Source organism: Panthera pardus, unplaced genomic scaffold, assembly GCF_024362965.1.
Source record: "Panthera pardus isolate Hobbes unplaced genomic scaffold, ASM2436296v1 HiC_scaffold_14, whole genome shotgun sequence".
Classification (NCBI taxonomy): domain Eukaryota; kingdom Metazoa; phylum Chordata; class Mammalia; order Carnivora; family Felidae; genus Panthera; species Panthera pardus.
Window position 1 is genome coordinate 925,416 of NW_026526699.1, and position 22,023 is coordinate 947,438.

At 59.2% G+C, this 22,023-nt stretch overlaps 1 protein-coding gene across 1 annotated transcript in view; it reads right to left on the reverse strand.

Annotated features, from left to right (window-relative positions):
- EP400 (E1A binding protein p400) overlaps positions 1-22,023 on the reverse strand; it is a 97,987-nt gene that overhangs the window by 52,524 nt on the left and 23,440 nt on the right. The window contains 17 exon segments of the mRNA XM_053901867.1: positions 90-264; positions 559-647; positions 649-729; positions 1,561-1,697; positions 4,104-4,281; positions 4,525-4,709; positions 5,724-5,831; positions 8,139-8,228; positions 8,946-9,003; positions 9,373-9,422; positions 10,124-10,202; positions 10,622-10,762; positions 12,654-12,839; positions 13,770-14,060; positions 16,006-16,388; positions 16,870-16,977; positions 18,520-18,610. Of these exon segments, the coding sequence (XP_053757842.1) occupies positions 90-264; positions 559-647; positions 649-729; positions 1,561-1,697; positions 4,104-4,281; positions 4,525-4,709; positions 5,724-5,831; positions 8,139-8,228; positions 8,946-9,003; positions 9,373-9,422; positions 10,124-10,202; positions 10,622-10,762; positions 12,654-12,839; positions 13,770-14,060; positions 16,006-16,388; positions 16,870-16,977; positions 18,520-18,610 (2,430 nt within the window).

Genomic DNA, 22,023 nt, shown 5'->3' on the forward strand with positions numbered 1-22,023 from the left:
ACGAGAGCACGTGGCGTCGTCTCCCTGCCGTCGTCTCCCCCGCCGCCCCCCGCCCCCGCCCCCCCCCCCCCCCCCCCCCCGGCGCCCACCCGGTGCAGGCGGATGACCGCTTTGTGGTAGTAGTCCTGGTTCTCCTCGCTCGGGGCCTTGAGTGGCGGGTGCAGGTAGGGCCTGGAGACGCCGGGGATGAGGAAGTGCACCATGGTCCACAGCTCCAGGAAGGTGTTGTGCGGCGGCGCGTCCATCAGGAGCAGGCGCTGCTGGCTGCGAGCACAGGCCGCGGCTGAGCCCTCGCCCGGCAGGCCGGCCGCGGGCTCGCCGCCCCCGAGGACGCGAGAGGAAAGGCACGGCGGGGTCACGGGGTCCGGGTAAGCGCGCGCCCCGGGGACGGACCGGACGACACGGGCGCCTCGGGACCCGCGGCCCCACACGCCCGTCAGGGCGAAGGGAACCCCCGTGCGGCCGACCACACCCGCCGGCCTGCTTCGCGTCACCGGCACGGCACCGGCACGGCGACCAGAACCCGGGGGCGGGGGCGGGGGCGGGGGCGGGTCCCACCTCCTCAGGGTGAACACGGCCTCCCAGTGCCTCTCAGTCATGCCCTTGACGCGCTGCATCTCGTCGATGACCAGGCACCTCCAGCGCACCCCGCGTGAAGGACGCGTAGCCCCTGAAGAAGTGCTTGTAGGGCGCGACGCACACGTTGAAGCTGTTGGGCTCCGTCCACTCCTGCGGCACAAGAACCCGGCCGCGAGCACGCCTCCCCTGCGGGAAGACGGCCCGCACGGCGCCTCCCGGGCCGCCGCCCCATCCCGCCACCCCGCTCCTCCGGCCCGCCGGCCGCTACGGCACACGGCACAGGTCCTCCCGGGCTCTTCCTCTGGGAGCGAACGTACTGCAGACGCAACCCGAGAAGCTGCTCTGAGGCGTCAACAACCGGTCCCGGAAGACGGGTCACCACGGAGAACCACGGAGGGAAACCAGCTGTTCCATCGTCCGTGGGGACACCGCACGGAGAACGTCACGGGACGTCCGCACGTCCGCACCGCAACTGACTGCGTCACAGGCTTTTCAAAAACGAGCTAACGACCGGCGACGGGACGTGAATACATCCCAGAATACTCACTTTTCCAGTAACTACTACTCAATGTCACGGTCTGACAACGAGGCAGTGTGTCAGCTTCAGCGAAAGACAGTGCCGTCTAGTACACTTTCACTCAGGACCCGGTGCCAGACGGCACAGGGCAGGTGTCCCGGCAGCTGGCCCGCGTGTCGGCAGAGCCCGGCGAGCGTTTAGCACGCACGCATCAGGGCGTGCGCGGCACAAGATCTCGCTGGGCTTACGCTGCTTGGGGGCGTGCAGGCAGCAGGGAAGGGACGGCCCCCGATTCTGGGCACGAAGGTGCCCGTTCGCACGGGGGCTTTCCTCACGGGGCATCTGTGCGTTTAGGGGGCTCCAAATCAGGAACCGCCAGAAGGCTCGCCTGACACCCCAAAATCTGCCTTCCGCACAGATGGAGACCCTCCTGTGCGACGTACTCCACGCATCCACCCACCTACCTGTCTCTTTGCTCTCAGCTCTCGGTGGCTGCCCACGTACAAGAGGGTTTTGAGCCCGGGACACCAGCGCTTCAGCTCAAGCTCCCACTTGAGGATGCTACAGCCCCTCACGACCACGAGATGAGGGCCCCAATTGCCTACGTGAGAGAGGAGACACAGAACCTTCGTCTGTAACAGAAAGCCTCACCCTTTTTTTGTAACAGAAAGCGGGCACCCGGCGCCGTGCCGAGCATGGAAGCACGGCAGGCACACACACAGGCGTCCTCCCCTCCCCTCCCCACCCCCCCCCACCCCCCGCTCAGCCAGTGCCCCTGGACAGGAGAGACTCGACAGGGAGCTGCCGAAGGAGGACCGGGTAGAGTGAGCGTGCTGTGGGCGCGGGGCAGAGCTCTCCTGTACGGGGACCCTGCTCAGGACACGAGAGGCGCGTGCGGACCCGGCCCGACTGCCGGACCGCCCCAAACCCTCCGCTTCCGCTCGGTCCTCCGAATAACGTTTTCAAGTATTAGAATAACATGTACGTGACAAACGCCAACTTCCGTGCTACAAACGAAACATAAACCAGGTCAGAAGGTGGAGACAGAAGACTCGAGAAAACGGCACGCAGTGCGCATGTCTGCAACCGGTACTCGCCCTGTGCACGGCGTCCCCTCCAGTTCCGAGAAGATCCGCCCAAGAGGAAGGTGAACGAGAATGGAAACGACCGCTTCGCGAAGAAATCACGGAAGTGGACAAAAGCTCTGCGCCAGGTGCGCTCCAGGAGGAGAGACGCACGTCAACCCCGGGTGCCCTTCCCCCACCGCGAGAACCGAGAGTTTTTAAGAGACCCGCATTCAGAATACAGTTGCGCTTCTGGTTTTCTGCAGGCGCCCAGGGCGGGCCTCCCGCTCTGCTCACTGCTGCCCTTCCCGCACAGCCCAGCGCCCGCAGCGGCACAGGCGCCACGCGAACGCCGAGCGCGCGAAGGACTGACCGATCCGTTCGTTCGTTCGTTCAGCCGATGGAACGAAAGCCCGTTTTTGGAAGCGCTGTCTGCTTCCGATTTCTTCCTATTACAAACACTTAGGTAACCAACACCCCTTTCACCTCAACGCCCAGACAGCGAGGCCAGGTGGCGTACTGAGGGGGAAGCGGGTATCAGAACCTGAGAGCTGGAGACTCCGGAGCTGGGGCAAAACCCAGAACCGATTAATGCGAGAAAGGAAGGAGCCCTGACGTCGATCCGTTTCTATTTAAAACCTGACCGAGCTGGATCAATCTTTCCAAACACAGGGCAAAGAAGAGGCGCGTACTAGCGGTGGTGAGGGGAGTGCACCACAACCAGGCAGACGGGGCGGGGGGACCGCCCCGAGTGGAGGGAACAAGCCCTGTCCACACCCGCACCCCCCCAGGTCTCCACGCGCCCCACGGCAGGACGCCACCTCCCTAATTGAGTGAGCCTCCTCCTGGCTTCCGAAGGTCCGTGAAGAGGAAGAGGACGCGTCTGCTCCGCTATCCAGGAGCCCGTTTAGTCTGGATCCAGAACGTTTCCTTTCCAAGAGAAACACTACGGCCGACCCGGGAACAACACGAGTGTGAACTGAGCGTGAACCACACAGGTTCACCTACTCACACACGGATCTTTCTCAACACACATGATACTTTGTTTCCTCTTCCTGATGACGTCCTTGACGTTTTCTTTCCTCTAGCTCACTTTATCGTTAATAACACGCTGCGTAACACATGCACAAAATAAGTGTTGGTCGTCTGTTCATGCTCTTGGTTCAGCCCCCGATCAACGGTTAACTATGTCCTCAGTGAAGTTTTAGGGAAGTCAAAGTTACACACGGGTTTTTGTCTGCATGGGGGGGGCGGGGGGGTCAGTGCCCATGACCACCACGCTGTTTGTTCCAGACTCACTTGTATGTAAGCCCCCGTCCTATGTTAAAGACACCAGGCACGTGCCCTTCTACAGCCCCCTCAAAGGCACAGAGCTGGGGACAAGAAAGCTCCTGACCCACAGGCCGAGTGGAGGGCAGTGAGTGGGGGGCCGGCCCCTGAACGTGCCGCTACGGAGGCCGCGGGGCCTGACTGGTGACGTGTGAGTCCAAAGAGTCAGGCACGAGGAAGCGGCCGGGGTCTCCGCTGTGGTCCGGCCCCCGAACCCTCACCAGGTCCGCGAGCCGCTCCCTGAGGAACTCAGGCAGGGGAGCAGAGGCACTGCCAGGCAGCAGGCCCAGTCGGGAGGCAGGGGTGCAGGCACCGCAGCCCAGGGAAGGCACGGGTCCCGACTGGCGGGGGACACTGGGGTCACACGGTCCAGTGGGTCGTCACCGTGTCAGATTTTGAGTTACAGTGAGTTGCTCAATCTAGCGCGGACCGCAAATGAGTTTTCCGCTTGTTCAGACGACGCGTATTTCTGAGCCCTGGTCTCTTGGGTCCTGGACCGGAGCGCAGGGCAGTGGAGCAGGGGAAGACAGGCCACACTCCCCACCCTCCAGCCCGACGCACCGCCCACCGTCGGTCTTAGCGAATACGCGGTCCTCAAAACAACAAAATCTTACCTTCGTTGCAAGCCAGGTGGGCAAAAAAAGCAATGATCTGTACAGTTTTACCAAGCCCGGCTTCGTCTGCCAATATACCATTGAGGCTCTTCCGGTAGAGCTTGGCCAGCCAGTCCAGGCCGATCTTCTGGTAATCTCTGAGCGCGCCATACAACAGAGATGGGGCGTTCAACTTCACCTGCAGCAACACACGGGCCAAATACTCCTCAAACTACCCGTTAGACACTTTTCTCCGCAGTGAAGTCAAATCAGTCGTGCGGTGGGCCTATAGGAGGACCACAGAGGAGACCTAGGGAAGCAAGAGCAGCGTTCGCTCTGCCTGCCTACCAACCTCTGCATCTGGAACAGTTACAGGGAAGTCGCGAGCCTTTTCTCGGCCTCACCAAGACACCGCCCCCCGGGGGGCAGCTCGGTGCCTCACCGTGGGGCTGACCCGGGCACTGCCCTTGGGCAGGACAGCTTCGGCCACAGCGGTCACCTCCGCGATGTCCTTTGTGTGAGGGTTCCCGATAGTCATTCTCTCTGCAGCCTTAAACTGGTCCATGATGAACAGCGAGTCGATGAGAACCACGTCCTTCCGGCTCTCGGCCGGGCAGTCTTCCACATCTGTGAACAGAAAAACGGGTCTGTAGCCGCTGCGAGTTTTACGATGGAAAGAAAAAAAAGGGAACGCGCTGACAGAATCCAAATACTTCAAATGCAGTAGACGTTTTGTCTTTGATCCGTTCTACTACCTAGCAACACCGACCAAATACGTGGCTAGAAATTCCTAGGACGCTACCAGCTGAAGAACCACTCTGGAAAGCTGTTGCGTGAAAACGGAGAACGAAGATCTCTGTAGCGACTAGGAGCTGGCGTCACCAGATTTACGGGTATCTAAGGGCTTAGTGATTACCCCCACCACCAAGAAAGGGAAACTCGGCAAGCGAGGAGGCCACCGGCCCTCCCTCTGGTCCTGCCCGCCCCTAGCCTCTCTGCTCACAGGAATCTGTACCTGTGGATCAGAACAAGTAGAATGAAAATAAGACAAAGTAGGCTTTTTTTGGGTGCAGCCTGTGTGTTTGTTCGGAATGTCTAATAAAACTGAAAAAAAGTCAAAACTAGCGTAGCCTGAATATATATGATGAATTCTAAGCCTGTAAAATAACGACTCTTACAAATCTGAGAAAAGTATTTCTACGCTGTTTACAACTCGATCGGGTATTCTGAAATTTTACCAAGTTAATAAATAAAAACAGTGGGGCTTGGGTGGCTCAGTCAGTGAAGCGGCTGACTCTTGACTTCTGCGCAGGTCACGATCTCACAGTTGGTGGGATCGAGCCCCGTGTCGGGCTCTATGCTGACAGTGCAGAGCCTGCTAGGGATTCTCTCTCCCTCCCTCTCTGCTCCTCCCCAGCCTGCACGCGCTCGCTCTCTCGCTCCCTCTCTCTCTCAAGATAAATAAGCTGAATACGGCATAAAGTTTAACAAAACCACATCAACAGAAAATTATACGTCAAACACACTTGCAACTTTTTCTTCCATCAGAGTAAAAGAAAACGAAGGCAACTCAAACCCCTACGTGTTTTGGCTTCTGCTTTAAGGCTCAGTTTTTCAGTTTTTTAAAGGCTGAACACAGACCTTCTTCTTCACTCGCCTCCTCACTGTCAGGCTTCGGCTGCGGCCACTGGAAACTGGGCAGAAAAGCTCCTTCGTACAACTTCATCAAATCGATTAAGGGCAATTCGGCTGGAAAGGATCGCGGGGAGAAGAGGGGTTAGTTTCCATCAGGGGTGACAGGCAGTTGGGAAGACGACGCAGAGGGAGGGTGCGGCAAAGGGGAAAGGGCCTTCTTCACAGGTTCTCCGCTTCTTGGCTTTAACTCCTTGGAAAAAATACATACTTTCTAAAGACACGTTGATGTTTTCCAAAGAGTAACTGTCGCCCATTACTGACACTTTTCTTTATAAAAATGAGAATCTTTGAAATGAGACTAAGAAACTCAATTTTTATTCATAAAAAAATTTTTAAATTTCTAAAATAATACATACTAGAAGCTATGAACCAGTAAGTGTAACTATAAAAACGCAATTGATAGAAAATAACTGGCGATACATAAAAATACGAAACGTCAAATAAAAGTCAAACAAAAATAGAGCAAAAACCGTTTTGAATAGCGGGTACAACAGCGGTGATACCTTCTGCACAAAGAGCTCACCCTAACGGACCCCACCCCCCACCCCGGCCAGGTCCCGTGACCCACCCTCGCTGGCAGAGGCGCCACGGTGCGGCACCAACACGGACTCCGAGCTACAGGTGACACCGAGCTCAGAAAGCCACGGCAGCGAGGACGCGGGAAGGGAACCGGGGAGACGCGAGAAGAGCCAGAGCGCCTGCCTGCGCGGTGGAGCGAGCCGCTGCCACTTAGGGCCGCGAGTGAGCCAGGGCGCCCGGCACCAGCCCCCCCCCCCCCCCGACTCCGTGTGCCACGCAGGAGGAGAAAAGTCGGGGCCGAGACTCCCCGGGAAGAGTGGTCGCACCGCGGCGGGGAAGGGAACGCGCCACGGAGCGATCGTGAGCCGGGCGGAGCCGCTGCACGTCACCTCCCGTCACGCGGCCGCGGCTCCCCCGACGCCAACAAACGCATTCCCCGCTGCAACTTCAAAAAAGATTAAGACGCCTAGAAATAAATCTAACAAAAAACACACGATCGTAAAACGTGCCCGGCAGCTCCTGACCAAGACCTGTGAGATCGGGGACGCGCCACAATCAGAGGTTAGAAACGCTCAACTCGGTAAGGATGCAGTTCTCCGGCATCACCCGCCGGCTCGACTACGTTCAGGTCAAAATTCCCAACCAATTTTCCTCTGAAGCCTGATGAGCCGATCAGAGGCGTACCCTAAATCAGCCGGAGACGGCCGAGGCTGCCCTGAGAAGGATGCGGGGAGGGAGCCACGTGGCTCTCAGGGTGGGCACGGGGCCGGGGGGCGACGGGGGCCGGTTTTCATGGGGGGTATGGGGTGGGGGGGGCGGGGGGGCTGGTTCTCAGGGGGAGCACAGGGCCGGGGCAGGGGAGTGGGCTGAGCAGACTGGGACAACCAGCTAGCAAGGACCCGCTTGGCAAAGGGCGCCAGGACAGCTGTGATCTGTTTTGGGATTAGAAAAAAAAAAAAAAATCGCAGTCTTCACACAACGGACAGATGCTATTCTTGACGGTTCAAAGACATCGACACGTAACTAAAATTAGAACCTTGTAGACAAACAGGGAGACATCCTCGTGATCCTGAGGCTAAAACAGGGTTTTTGAAAGCAGACAAATTCAAGTGCGCCAAGATTTAGAATGCCTGTTCTTCAGAAGGTCCCGTGAGGAGAATGAAGACACACGAGCCAGGAGGTGCCCCCGGCACAGTAACCACGAAGGACGCACGTGTGCCATAAACAAACACCACTCACAAGATGACAGAGAAAGGAAGCCCAAAAGCAAAACGGAAAAGAGGAGCCCGCCGGCTCGGCAGAAGCATCCCGGCGGGACAGCGTCCGGCGCCCTGACGTGAGGGGCTTGGAAGGAACCCGCAGCCCAAGCCCGGCCGGCCTTGCACGGCGGACCGTGGTGCGCACCGGCCAACCCGCCTCCCGTGCGTGGGCACGGGCCACGGGGGCGCTCCCGCAGCGCGCGGAGGCAGAACGGGGGACAAGCGGAACGCCCGGCAGCACGCAGCAGGGAGTCAGTGACACGTTTGCGCCCGGGGCCGCGGCTCGGCAGGGAGAGCCCGTGAGGCGTAAGCGGCACACGAGCACCAGACAGGCCCGGGAACAGAGGAGCCGGGCGAAGAAGCGACAGGCCCGGCGCGCGATGCCATTTACACACGGTCCCGCAAGCGAGCCGGGGGGCGTGTGCAGACGGCAGGGGCGAGCGGGGCCGAGGCTGCCCGGCGGGACCCCCGCGCCGGCACACAGCGTGCTTCCCGGGGGGTCGCTGGTCTCACACGATTCTACACGCACTTCCGTGCATTTCCCGGCGCCCTGGGCGCCCCCAGCCCCACGCTCACGGCCTACCTTCTTTGGCCAGATTGGACAGCTCCGCCTGGTGGTCCACGGCCCCCTCGTTGGCTTCTTCCTCTTCTATGGTCTCCTCCTCGTCCTCCACTGAAACGGCCCCCACCAGGTGTCAGGGAAACGGACCTCCCCGCGTCTTCCCACCTGCTCACGAGACGCTACCAGGCTCCGCCGCCGTCTCACCAGCCAGCAGAGAGCTGGGCCTTTCCACCCCTCGAGGTAGGCGAGCGAGCGCAGGCTTCCTCAGTGAGCAGGAACCCAGTGACCGCACTTCACCTGACCTCCTCGGGCTGCGAAACACAGCCCGGTTCATTACACGACAGACCTCCCCAGCGGCACACGGAGCGACGTCACACTTTTCGTCCGTCGGCTGACCCCGCCGCAGAACCCACCAGCCTGCTGCTCGGGGTCGCTCTGAGTTTGTCATCGCCCGTTTCAGACGACAGTCAGCCACTGCCCAGCCTGCTGTTCCGTGAACCCCGCAACTCACCCTCAACAGAGGCAGGCTCTGGGTGGCTGCGGGCCCACCCGCCATCCGCACACGAGCCCCCGGGGCCTTGCCACTAGCCGACGCTTTCCCTCCACCAGCTTCCGCCCTTCCCAGCTGGCTCCTCTGCGCAAACGAACTATCCACAAAAGGTCCTGCGCTCTGCCTCCTCCACCGTCCCCTCCCCCACCCTCCAAGGCGCCTGGTCCCGTGACACAAGTCACTGGGCCACCGGGCACCCTGAGTACACTGAGGATGCCCCCGGCCTACAGTTTGAGGGCTCGTCACACAGACGGCGAAGAGAGTACCGGGGAACAGACCTTCGTCATCGGTCAGGGATGTGCTAGCTTTTCTTTTCCTTCCAGACAGTGCTGACTCCTGAAACACAGAATAAAATTCACAAAGAATGGGACACCGAAGCAGAAACGTCCATTTCGCGTGCTCCCGGGAAGGCCCTGGTGAGCCCACGACAAGCAGTCTGGGCACAGGAAAGGCGCTGGGCAGCAGGTAGGTGACACTAACCCCACAGTCCCACCCGCGTCTTCCCATGTCCCCAGATCAACACCCCATGGGAGCCTAACAAGGAGAAGAACCACTTTTCTTCCCCAAAGTGAACCGACTCTGAACAGAAGGGCACACTACAGAGGCGTCCACGTTTCTCCAGACAAGAGGAGGAACCCCAGGCACCACGTCTCACGCACACGGCTTCCACACTCTTACCCCGTACAGCAGCCCTCCTCAACTTACCAGGAAAGCTTCTGGCAAGACATCAAGCCCCTTAGGTCTCGACTCTTTTCCTAGAGACAGGGAACATGATTCGCTTTCACTGACACTGCCTGTGCAGGCTGCACCCTGTTGCCACCTCCCCACGGGAGGAATACAGCAGGAATGAGTTCCGCTCCTTTCTTCTGGGAACCAGCCCGCACCCCTGTACCTACAAAGTGCGCTGGCCGCTCTCCGGACGTCTCTGATCTGGAGAGGGACAGGGAGGCTAGGTGGCAAAGCCTGTCTTCTGTGATTTCTACCATCTTAACGGCCGTAGGACTGAGCAGAGGCCACCACTCTGCCTCGACTTCCTCATCAACAGGAGGGCCGTCGCGCCGCCCGTGCCACCCCGCCCCCCAGGGCAGCCGCTTCTGCCAGTGCCCGATGACGGGGCAGCCGCTTCCGAGTGCCGCGGAGACCCCCCAGCAGCCACAGCGGGGCCCCACCGGGGGCGAGTGCCTTGGAGAACTCAGCCCAGTGTCCAGGCCTAGCCCCAGGTGACTGGCTCAGACCCTCAATCTGAGAGCACCCCAAAAGCGGACCAGCCCGGGGGTGCCTCAGAGCGCTGAGCTAAGCCGCAGAGTGGCCACGCAGGCAGACGTGTAGTGTCGGGCCGAGCAGATGCTCAGACCAACGCGCAAGCGCCCTGGGTGCCGCCACGTCGGCCAGCAGCGGGCCGGCGGGGTCCCAGCGCGGCGCCGGGAACGGTGAAGACTTTTAACGAGAGTCCTACCTCTCCTGGGAACCTTCTGCAAATTTAAGGCCTTCTTCCTTCTCTCCTCCAATTCCACTCGCAGTTTCACCTCCACGACCTAGGCGCAAAGAGTGGGACACAGACGGCACTGAGGGGGCTTCTGGAGGTCCCGCCACGGCGTCTGACAGCACGGCCGTCCCAACCTCCCCCCGAGGCACTTGACGACGGAGGTCTCGGCGTAGCGCTGCGGGCGCTCTGCAGCCACCCGCTGCCCGCGACGGGAAGCGAGGCGGAGCCGTCTCCCGGGACAGCGCCCACGCTAACGGACGCGCCGGCAGCGCCGCAGAGCCCCTCGGAGCCCCGCGAAGCACACGGCACCCACAGCGGCAGACGAGGGCCCGTGCGCTCACGCCCACGGCCAACCACGCCGCGGGCTCTCCCCGCCTGGGTCTCCGGGCCACTCGGTCAGGCGTGCTCGGGAGGCACAGTCGGTGCTGTTAGGTTTAACTTAAATTTCGTTTAAATTTCAGGATTCACCTGTTCAATATTTGACCAAAAGCACTCTATTTCCCTGGCAGTCGAGGCAGCAATTCGTCTCAATCGGTTCTGCTCCTCCTTCCTTCCCCTTTCCTCACGAAGCTGCTTCTCCTCGTGATGGCGCAGCACGGTCCTGACGAGCTAGCAAACGAAAGGTCGAGAGCCTGGAGTCACGCCCCAGGAGGCGCGTCCGCACAGCACAGGAACTTCTCAGCTGGGGGAGCTCACACATTCCGTCCGATCTGAGGGCGCGGGGGACACGCGGCGCCAGCAAAAACCCCACCGACACCCCGCCTGACTGTCCACGAAGTGCCGTTTGCTAACCACGCTTATTCTTCTCCAGAAAGAACGCCAAATCGTGTTACAGCCTTCTTTCTTCATCTGACATGTGATTCACACCTGCCCACCAAACGTGGAGTAACGTTTGTAACAAAAGCATCCCTTCCGCTGCCCAAGTGCAGCAACATACGCTTATTTATTTTAAACGTTTAGTCATTTGAGAGAGGGGAGAAAGTTGTCAGCACAGAGCCCAACGTGGGGCTCGATCCCACAAACCTTGAGATCATGACCTGAGCCCCAATTAAGAGTCGGATGCTTAACCGACTGAGCCACCCAGGCGCCCCGGCAAGATGTATTTAATTGCAAGGCACGAAACATGCTGGGGGGAGGTGATTCATATTTTTCGAGGCTTTTGCTTTAAATCCCAAACTGCTTTCTAGAACAAATGCTCTTACATCATCCCAGCAGTCCTCGAAAAAGGTGCTGAGAGGGACGCCTGGGTGGCTCAGTGGGCACCCAACTCTCGACCCCAGCCCAGGTCACGATCTCACGGTTGGTGGGATCGAGCCCGTCAGGCTCTGTGCTGACAGCGTGAAGCCTGCTTGGGATTCTCCCTCTCCCCCTCTCCTGCTTGCCACGTGGGCTCACTCACACGCGGGCGCACTCTCGCCTGCACTCTCTCCCTCTCTCTCGAAACGAACAAACAAAGTACAGGTGCCGATAAGGAACCTGAAACAGACACACTACGAGCCAGAGCACGCCCGGCTGTGGGACCCCAAGCTGGGGGCCAGCTGGACACTGCAGATGGCCACCCACACACAGACTCCTCGGGGCGACATCCTGGTCCGATCACACCCTCGGCACGGGGCCGTGTGAGAGGGGCAGCACGTGGCCGCAGCGCAGGGTTCGGTGGCTTGCCACCTGCCCCACCCACCCGGTGCCCACACGCTCAGGCCCACCCTCCTCTGTGAGATGTGCCCAAGGAGCAGTCAGGTTTCTCTGAAATTCCATTAACGGGACTCAAGACCTTTTATGCTCACGTCCCACTGCTTCCAAAGCTCTCGGGTTCCCTCTACCAAACCTACGTGGGGACCGCAGAGGGGACGGAGGTGGACGGCAGGGCACACAGGACCGCCCCCCAGGCCTGAGGGCGCGGGAAGAAGGGAACAGTTGGCCCTGAGGGACAGACGGTGATGCAGCAGCGTGAGAGCAGGGCCAGGTGCCACTTACGCGTGAGCAAGGACACAGCTGCCTCGTATGCGGAGACCTAACATTTCTGGTCCCTGTCCACACTCCCAGTACTGGCACTGCCTTCTACTGGCGGCACCCCAGGACGGGGCGCCTGCTCCGGAACCGGTGAGGAAGAGATCCGCCCTCCGCCAGAACCGGGAGGGGGACACCAGACCACAAGACCAGGCAGGGCCGGGACCCAAGCTGCCCACCGACTGACCAGCCTCTGCCCGCTCCCGACCCTGAGCCTGCTCGGCGCCCACCCCGCCTCACCCCGGGCATCCTCGCTCCAAGGGCCGGGACAGACTGGCCACAAAGGGAACCTACATCCCGTTCCGCGAATCCCAGAGCCACGGGAGACCGCGCTGGCCCCTCGGGAAGAAGCCACAGGGCAGTCGCTTTCCAGACAACAGCAAAACGCTCCTCACGCGAAGGAGCCGGCCCCCTCCGAGACCCGGTCCACACCCCGCCACGCACGGCGGCGTACTCGAGCTGGGCCACGCAGCCGCTGGGCCTCACCCACCTTCCTGGCCGCGGCCATCTTCCACCTCCTCTCCTGGGCGAAGTCCGTGGCCATCCACTGCATCTCCTCCAGCAGGTAGTCCCAATGCGACTTGGGGCGCGGGGCCTCCTGCAGCTTGGGCAGTCGCCGGAGGGACCACAGGCCTTCTTTCCTCAAATCTGCGATGCGCTGATGGGTCTGGTTCTCCTGCCGGGAGCGCAGGGGAGGGGGCGTCCGGCACACGATCAGAAGCGAACTCCGCTAATCCTGACCCCGCGTCCACGAAGCCTCAGCAAGAAAGACCAGACTGGACACGAGGGTCGAAGGCTCCCGCCCCGTCCCAGAATCAAGGACACAAGGCACAGGCCGACGCTCGTGTCAGAGCGCTTACGAGGGACACGACACACGTCTGGCCCTGGCTCCAAAACCACCGGGGAGGGGAGAAACCGATCGCCCAAGACTGGCCACACAGGGCCACAGGGTTGACAGAGGACAGCCGGCAGCACCGGGGCGGCGGCATCCTGCCAACTCTGACGCGTTAGATTCCCCTGACGAAGTCTAACGACACCACCGCTCAGTCACCCCACAAATGGCAAGTGCTAACTAGGTGCTGGGCCACGGCCACGCCGGCCTGGGCAGCCCTCCTGACCCTCACCCGCAGCCCACGGCGAGCACAGGCTGTGATGTCGGCACAGAACGGACCTTCTCTCCCGAGCCGACCTCCGCGAGGGGCGCCTGGGCGGCTCGGTCGGTTGGGCGTCCGACTTCGGCTCAGGTCACGATCTCACGGTTCGTGGGTTCGAGCCCCGCGTCAGGCTCTGTGCTGACCGCTTGGAGCCCGGAGTCTGCTTCGGATTCTGGGTCCTCCTCTCTTTCTGCCCTCCCCCCACCCCCCAACCCCCTTGCTCACACTCTGTCTCTCCCAGAAGTAAACATTAAAAAAAGTTTTTTAAAAATGCAAAAAAAGACAACCTGCTTGTAACCTTGGTCTCTAAGCGACCACAAACTACGTTCGACCGTCCTCACTACCAAGCGCTCAGTTTCAAACTACGGCACCCTTAGAAATTAAGATCAAATGCGCCTCACAAATTGGAACACATTTCACAACCTTCTTGAGATGGTTTTAAGCGCACTTACCAGTGCTATCTGTTCTGCCAGCTTATCCTGAGAGCTGTCCTGGGGCGGGGCGGCGTTCTGAGCTGGGCTCTGCGGTTTCGGGGGTGCTGACACGGCTGCCCCTGGGGACCGGGAGGTGACTGGAGACAGTGACTTGCTGGCTGCCGAGGAGGGTCTGTTCCCTGTGGAGGCCCGTGATGGCGATGGGCCAGAGCCGCTGGCGGGAGCGAGGGACGAGGTAGAAGAGGCAGCTGGTGGGGGCCGCTGACAAGGCTGGGTGGGGTCCACGGGTGGTCTTGTGGACGCCACCGCCTGGCGGGCAGAAAACAGGCCGGAAGTGAAGAGGAGACTTGAGCCCTGCTCGTGCGCCCACATCGGCGAGCGCGCCGGAGCCCCTCCTGCGGCAGTGTGAACGAGGCCCACACGTGTGCGCACACACACACGTGTGCACACACACACGCGCAGCAGGTCACAGATGGGCTTTCACGCGCTGGCTATCCCACGGGAGCTTCTTTTGGTTTTTACCTTTTCTAGCACTTTCTCCTGTTTTATGGGGTTTTTTTAGAATTAATTGTGTAAGATTCTTCTAAACTAAAAACTACCCGGTGGTCACCTTGCACCCTTTCTCTGGAAAGCAAATACAAATCCCCTGTGCCCCTGTCATGGCAGGCAGGCCGTCGGGTGAGACACCCTCTCCGTCCGTCAAAGCGTGTGCAACCAGAGGGCCCTCCTCCCGGACCGAAGACAAAGCCCAGTTCACGCGGGAATTCCGTGGGGGCGCCGGGAGCAGGGCGGGCAAGGCGCCGGCGCAGCCTAAGAGGGCCGAGCGCCGACGGCTGCCAACACGCCACATTTACAAGCTGGAACCCGGGAAGACACAGACCGCAACACCGCACCCAAGCAGGCGCGGGCCTCCAACGTCCTCCCGCCGCCGGCCGCACCGTGTGGAGAGAAGGCGCTGGAGGTCCGGGCACGGCCCTCACGTGCGTGCTCGGGGGCCACTCAGCATCCACGGCGGGGGAAAGAGGCTGCAGCACAAACCGTGCAGCCCACAGGCCTGACGCGTTCTCCCGCCTGCCGTTTGGGCCCTCACAGGGAAGGTCCGTCAGCCTCTAGCCAGGGCACAAGGGACAGATTTCCGTGGGGTCCGTAAGGAGCTGATCCTTTCATCGACAAGGGCGGGTCGCGGAATCCAGGCGAAACCTCAGCATGCGGCTCAGAGAGACCAAGTGTTCCAAACCCGGAGGCTGGCCTGCACAAAGCTCCGAGGGAAGCGGTGGCCCGGGGAGGCTCGGCTGCCCAGGCGGCAGCGCCCTCCTCCACCAGGCGCGCGCAGCCGTGACGCGGGCCCACACGAGAGGCCCCGCACGCGGTCGGGGTGCAGACCGCAGCTCCTCCGGCCACAGGCTGCGGGATCTCGCCCAGGTACGCGGCCCCTCGGGCCTTCTTATGGCAAAACGGGGACAAGAAAGATCCTACGGCAAAGGGCTGCCCGGCAGACGAAAGAAAGGAGAGCCGACGAAGGCTCCGCACGGCACGCGGCGGCAGGCCCGCGGCGAGCACAAAGCAGCCGTGACTGCTGTCGCTCCGTTTCCACACAAGCTCAAGCCTCACCATCAACCTCGAGCGGCCACGAAGCATTTGAGTCGAAAGCCACCAAGGAAACCCCCTTGTTCGTAAGGGAAATGGCGAGAGGGAGGGGAAGCCTTCCCAGGGGGCTCCATCACACACGCTAAGACAGCTCCCTGAGAACACCACCGGCCACCCCGCAGTGCTCCCCGCAGTGCTCCCAGTGGTTCACGCTCACTTTCAGGGACCCGCCGCCCCTCGGGCACGGTGAGCGGTTCACCACACGCTTTTCAGAAACAGCAACCCGCAGGGGAGGAGGAGCACGATGGATACAAACACAGGTTCACGGAGCGCAGAGCACCGCAGAGGGCCCGGCAGCAGGCCCGGCCGGCGCTCCCACGGCACCCTTCCCACACCACTGGCCACGTCAGCCGGGACGACGGCCACGCGGCCCTCTGAGCTCCCACTAAACCGCAACCAGCAACCAAAGCTGTTCTGTTCTCTGGTGTTTCAACGACCTGACTGTGGTTCCAGAGCCGGGTAAGACGACGCTGAGCGGGGGACTGGCTCCGAGCGGGACGGCGAGCCACGGGCAGACCCCGCGATGGCGGTGTGGCACATGCCCCACCCAGAGCACGCTTAGCTTCTGCTCCTGTTCTAACCGACAGGACAGGTGCCCACCAAGTACCTGCGGCTGGGAGAGCGGGGCGGCCTGCATCTGAGCCTTCCCAGGCATCGGGGCGTGCGGGGCCTGCGGCACGGGCTGCGGCGGCGGGGCGGGCAGCTGGCCGGGCGGGGGCGCGGGCACAGGGACGCTCGGCGGCTGGGCCTTGGCCGGGACTTGGAGCTGCGCGTGGGGCTCCACCGCCTGCGGCTGCTGAGCAAACTGCAGCGCCGGCGGGAGGGGCGCGGCGGGGAGGCCGGCCGGGGGCAGCCTGCCAGGGAGCTGCGGCGGCGGGGTGTGCAGGCTGGCGGCGTTCTGCACCGGAGGCCCCGTGGTCGGGTCGTACTGCTGCTGGCTCTGCTTCTGTCCGGCGAGCTGAGCGGCCTGAGGGGCAGGAGGCATCCCTCCTGCAAGACAGGAGAAGTCCCGGCAGCGCTGACTTTGGAGTCCCGAGCAACCCGCTGCTCGTCACGGACCCGCGCCTCAGCCATCACACACTCCCGACGGGGAATCCGACCGGTGGCAACTTGGCCCCGTAAACCCAATGGCAGGAGTGAGCCCGCGAGAGAGGAAAGACGGGCGCTCGACCTTCGCAAGCTAGCATCAGGCGGAACAGAACGGTCACCGGGGTCCCTACTGCAGCAGCGATCAAGGAGCGCGCAGGTGTCTGGGGCCCGAGGACGAGGAGACGGCAGCTCCAGGGCCGGGAGCACACCCGCGGGGCCTCCTCTCCCTGCGCGGACCGGCGCTCAGAGCAGTGGCCGGGCCCCAGGAACCACTTGCCCCGTGTGCCATGACCGCGCGCGTCCCGGCCCGAAGCTGGGCCACAAGACCCCTCTCTGCACACGCTTTTTCTGAGCCAGGAGATCTCCCGGCGCCGGGCCTTACCTTGAGCTGTAGGCATTAGCTGCTGAAGAGGAACGCCTGCATTCGCCCCCGGGTGCTGGAAAACTGCCCCCTGGTGGCCCACTTCAAGCCGAGGCCTCTTAGACTGCTCTAGAATAATTTTCAGAAAAGGTGCAATTTGATATAAAAATAAAACCGTGCAAGTAGTAGAAAAACCACATGTAAGTGTTTTTATAATCTTTGAACAGGGAGGCCCTCCTCTATGTGACTCAAAGTCCAGAAGCCAGAAGAGGTACGGTCGATAAATAGAATTTCTTTTCATTAAAACTCTGCAAGTATTAGAAGCAGTCTCACACAAGAGTGAACGAAGGGGGAGTGACATCCTTGGAGACTGAGGGTTCTGCACACGTGCGGGCAAAAGGCTGATGCGGCCGCCACGTGGAAAGCTCTTCCAAGTTCGTGGGAAAACTGCCAGCCACCGGACACACAAAACGGCAAAGAGCATGAACAGCTGAGCAGAGGGGGACTCACGAACGGTTAATAAGCATGAAAAGCTACATTGAAGAGATCCACAGAAAAACAAAAGATATTTGCACCCATCAGATTAACAAACACCAAAGGAGTAATCGTACTTCATAAAAAAGCCAAAATGTGGGGCGCCTGGGGGGGATCAGTCGGTTGAGCGTCCGACTTTGGCTCAGGTCATGATCTCACGGTTCGTGGATTTGAGCCCCGCATCCGGCTCTGTGCTGACAGCTCAGAGTGTGGAGCTGCTTCGGATTCTGTGTCTCCCTCTTTCTGTCCCTCCCCTGCTCGTGCTCTGTCTCTCTCAAAAATAAACATTAAAAAAAAATTTTTAAGTGGTCAAAACGTGAGCATGACAGAAACTGCAGACGGACCCGAAACAGGCCGAGCCTGCCGTGGGGCCGTGTGTACCCCCAACCCACTCTCAGGGAGTAATTCCCTTTCTGGGAGTTTCCTCCTCAGACACAGTGACGGACACGTCGAAAACAATCTGGGACTAGATGTCCGACTGTGCTCACCGTAAAAGAACAAAGGTGGTAACGAAAGGGAGCGCCAGCAAAGGTCTGAGGAGGAAAGGACCCGCCGTGCACCCGAGGGCGAGAGCCGGCAGGGAGAGCGCGGTCCCTGGCAGGACAGGACGGCCCAGGAAGCGACGGCCCTGTCGTCAGCTGTCACAGAGAGCGCGCCTCCACGTCCTCAGGTGCGTGCACGCGGGGACGCCGCCGGCAGGTGGCCGGGGTGCGGGACGTACCGCCACAGCAGAGGCAGACTTGAGTCACGCCTTCCGCGACTGCCCGACTTTTTCACGTAAAATGTGGGCTCTTGTAACTGGAAGAAAAACTTCCGTGTGAAAAAATGAGTAACGACTCGAAAAATAAGACGGCTTTACCCGCAGTCCTTTTAAGGACTCAGAGCCTGCCAGGGCACAGAGAACCAAAACGGACACGCCCAATCCAACGGGCACACCTCCGCCCCCAGCGCACACACACAGCCACATGAGTGTTCTCTTCAGCTGGTCGTCGTCAAAACAACAAAATTACCTTCAAAGTACAAAGAAACGAACCCAAGCCACGTGCGTCGGCGTTCACGCGGCCGTCACGCTGCACCTCCCACGGCAGGAAGCTAACGGGTCCCTGAGGCCGCGCAGGCCCGGGCTCCGGGACGTACCTGCTGGGGGCCCCGCCTGCTGCCTCTTAAAGGGGTCCGCTTCGCCCACACTTCCGGCCCCTGCCACAAGGGCCCCCGCAAGAGCTTGCTGCTGAAAAAGAAAATGAAAACATGAGATTCTGATCACGTAGGTGCCTCAGAGAACAGGCATAAACCGAACTATCGTGATTATTCCACACTGGCCTCACTAGTCTCTGCCGACACATTATCTGCCCGCTGCGTGTGACGTAGATTTATATGTAACAAGTAGCTTCAAGCTCTAACTTACCTCTGGAGGGACAAAAAGGACTTGTGACAGATCTTATTCTGGTTTTAACGGAGTTTCCTATCAATGCAGGGCCACACTCCCCCAGAGACGAGCGGGCTTTGCACCAACAGCGACAGCAGAGGACCCGCCAGTGTCGGGAAACGCCAGTCCTAAATGCGACAGCTCGGCCTCCCTGTCCATCACACTGCCTGCCATCACTCACCCCCCACCAAAAAACAAAAGCTGAATAACAAAAAGGAAGGTTGCGATTTTCTTCCGCCTGGAAGATGACCCTAAAACCCTCCTCGACAGACAACCATCCGATAAACCTGGGTCCTCACACGGCATTTTTGCAAGTTAGCGCCCCGCTTGATACTCATCTGTCCTACACCGTAGGGCTGGCTGATTTAAGATGTTCAAATGAAAAGCTACTGGCCAAGCAAGACAGGCACCAGGCAAGTCTGGGCGCCCACGCCATTCACATCTCTCCACCAACCTAAATGCTAAATGCTAAGGACGATGTTCACCAATCACCAGTTGCTAATTTTTTTTTTTAACAATTCAACTCTGTCCACTCTACTTAGCCAACCGTTTTAAAGGCCAAGTTACACATGCCCTGAACAAGGCATGGGCCCCATGATGGCCTGCGGGGGCTGTGGGGCCTGCTGTCCCAGGGTGGGCCCCACGCTGCCCGCACCAGCCAGCCCCAGCAGGGCATGGCCTCCTGTGGGGAAAGGTGCAGTGGCTGACCCAATGGGACAGTAGCACCCCCATTTGCATTCAGTGAAGATGTGGGAAGGAAGGAAGGAAAGGAGAAGAAAGAAAAGAATGATTTGAAAAACACACGATATGTGAACAGTGGCTACGTCTGGGGACAGGATTACAGGCAATTTGTACTTTGTGTGTGTGCATGTGTGTGTACTTTTCTAAATGTTCCAAACGTTCTACAATGAACATATACTACCTTTGTAATAAAAAAATGCTGTTGTTGTTGTTGTTAAATAAAAGAAACCGAGAGAGGGTTGTGTCTCCAGTAACGGCCAAGTGCTTCCTACTGGACTACACATACTCCCGACAGACATAAACCTGGAGGATAGGACCGGACGCCTGCAAGCGGGGAAGCGAACCAGGAGGTCTGCGGCAGGAGGGCAGGCCCCAGTGTGTGCCGTATGGAGCAGCTCAGAACCAGACACACAGAGACTCAATGGCTTGAAGGCCACCAGGACAGAGAGCAGGAGGCCACAGAAGAAGGAAGGAAGGGGGAATCACCCCAGGAGACGGCTGGAGACAGGGAGGCCCCGAGTTCTCTTGCTGATCTCTGGCTTTCTCCTAAGACAACGCCAAAACAAAGACGCCAAGCACAGGCCGACAAAACCACACTGAGATTTCAGGGGCCCTCACTCGGGACACAGGCTTTCACAGTTAAGATTCAAACACGGTAACTATGAAAGCTAAACAGTCAGTGCTCCTCAGAAGACCCTAACAGCATCCCGAGTATCTGTAACCTGTCGTTCGTGACATTCAAAATCACCCAAAAACACAAAGTAACAGGAAAACACGAGCCACACTCAGAATACAGTCCACGGACACAGACCCCGCGTAACGCAAATACTGGAATCAGCAGCAAAGATTCTACAGTGGCTTTAACAAGTATGCACGGAGACATAAAGAAAACATACCGTAACGAAGGACGAGAAAAAATCTCGACCAGAAAAAAGAAACTATTAAGAGAACCCAATGGAGATTCCAGAACTGAAAAACAAAATATCTGGAGTAAGAATTCCCTGGACAGCAGAGTGGGCTGTTCAGCGAACCGAAAGCAGTCCCGAGAGGAGACGAGGGGACCAGACTCTGCGGCCCTGGAAAGGGCCGGGGACCAGGGTGGCGCACAACAAGAACCGGACAGAGCCCAGGAGACACGCACGTATGCTACCCGGTCACGTCCTCAAGGCTACACAGCACCCAGAGGGAATGGAAAGTCCTCCAGAAAACGGTGCTGGGAGGCTGCGTGTCTACACGAAGAAGCTGGAAAACTGGACGTCACAAAACAAAACCACCCGTGCTCCTCATGGACCCGGGCAGGGAGGGCCAGCCTCTCTCGTCCCGGCTTCCTCACTGCCACCAACTCTTGCTTTCGGAATGACTTCGCTTCCTTTTACGCTGTCTTCACGGGCGTTTTACTGGGAAAGAAGCTGCGGTGTTTAACATACAAACCTGATTTCAGTTAGCAATCATTTATTGGAACTCTTGAAAACAAAATCAGAAAACAGAGAAAAGAGACGGTCTCTGATGGAACTGAATTCTGAGTCCCCATTTTAAGAGAAAACATCAGAACGGACTGTATCCATAGAACACAACATAATTTGCAGGGAATCTAGAAGCTATGGCAAGAAACGGAACAATGGAGGGAACCAGGAATGCAGCTTGTAGAAAAGATGGTCTGCCACCGAGCAAGGAACAGACAAGTGATTCTGAGGAAGAAACGAAGCGGTCGTTGCAGCTGGCAGTCCCCGGGGGGGAAAACTTCTACGCAATTTCACCAACCGACCAACCGACCAACCAACCAACCAACCATAAACTAAGTCAGAATGGGGTGAGGACTCGGGAGTGGGGAGGGCCGTGGACGAGACGGCTCCCGCTCTCTCAGCCCAAGGCTCCACGGGCGGCCTCCCCGGGCTCACCCGTGGCCCAGGGAAACCGAGGACGTCACAGACAGGACAAGCACTCGTGCTTTCTAACGGCATGTCTGTGGCAGCACGCTAAGCTGCCAACCTCTGCACAGTCTATACCTACACGCTTGTGACGATACACATAAAGATATGGACACACACGGAAGAATCAAGAGCATCTGTAGGGTAAGGTTACGGGACTGTAATTATTCATTTTCTCTAACGCCGTCATCACTGAAAAATAATCTTCAATTAGGAGGCTTTAAAAAAATCTAAATAATGAGACAGTATTCTCTTGTAAACAACTGCGCTCTAATAGAATTACGCCTCAAGTTCTTCTAGAAGCGAACGAATACACAAACTGAGAACTCTGTATTTGTTTGGAGAGTTTAACTGGCAACCGATCAGGTTATTATAAAAATCCTCAAACTGGGCGCAAATAATGAAAGTCATCCTGAGACTCCGTCTTAAACCCTTCTCAGAATGCTTAACTGTCCCGGCCGGGCCAAGTAACGCCGGGCCGCTGCGTGTCCACTGTCGGCGGAAAACCAAGTGATGGCACACGGCAAGCAGCACAGACAGACTTTC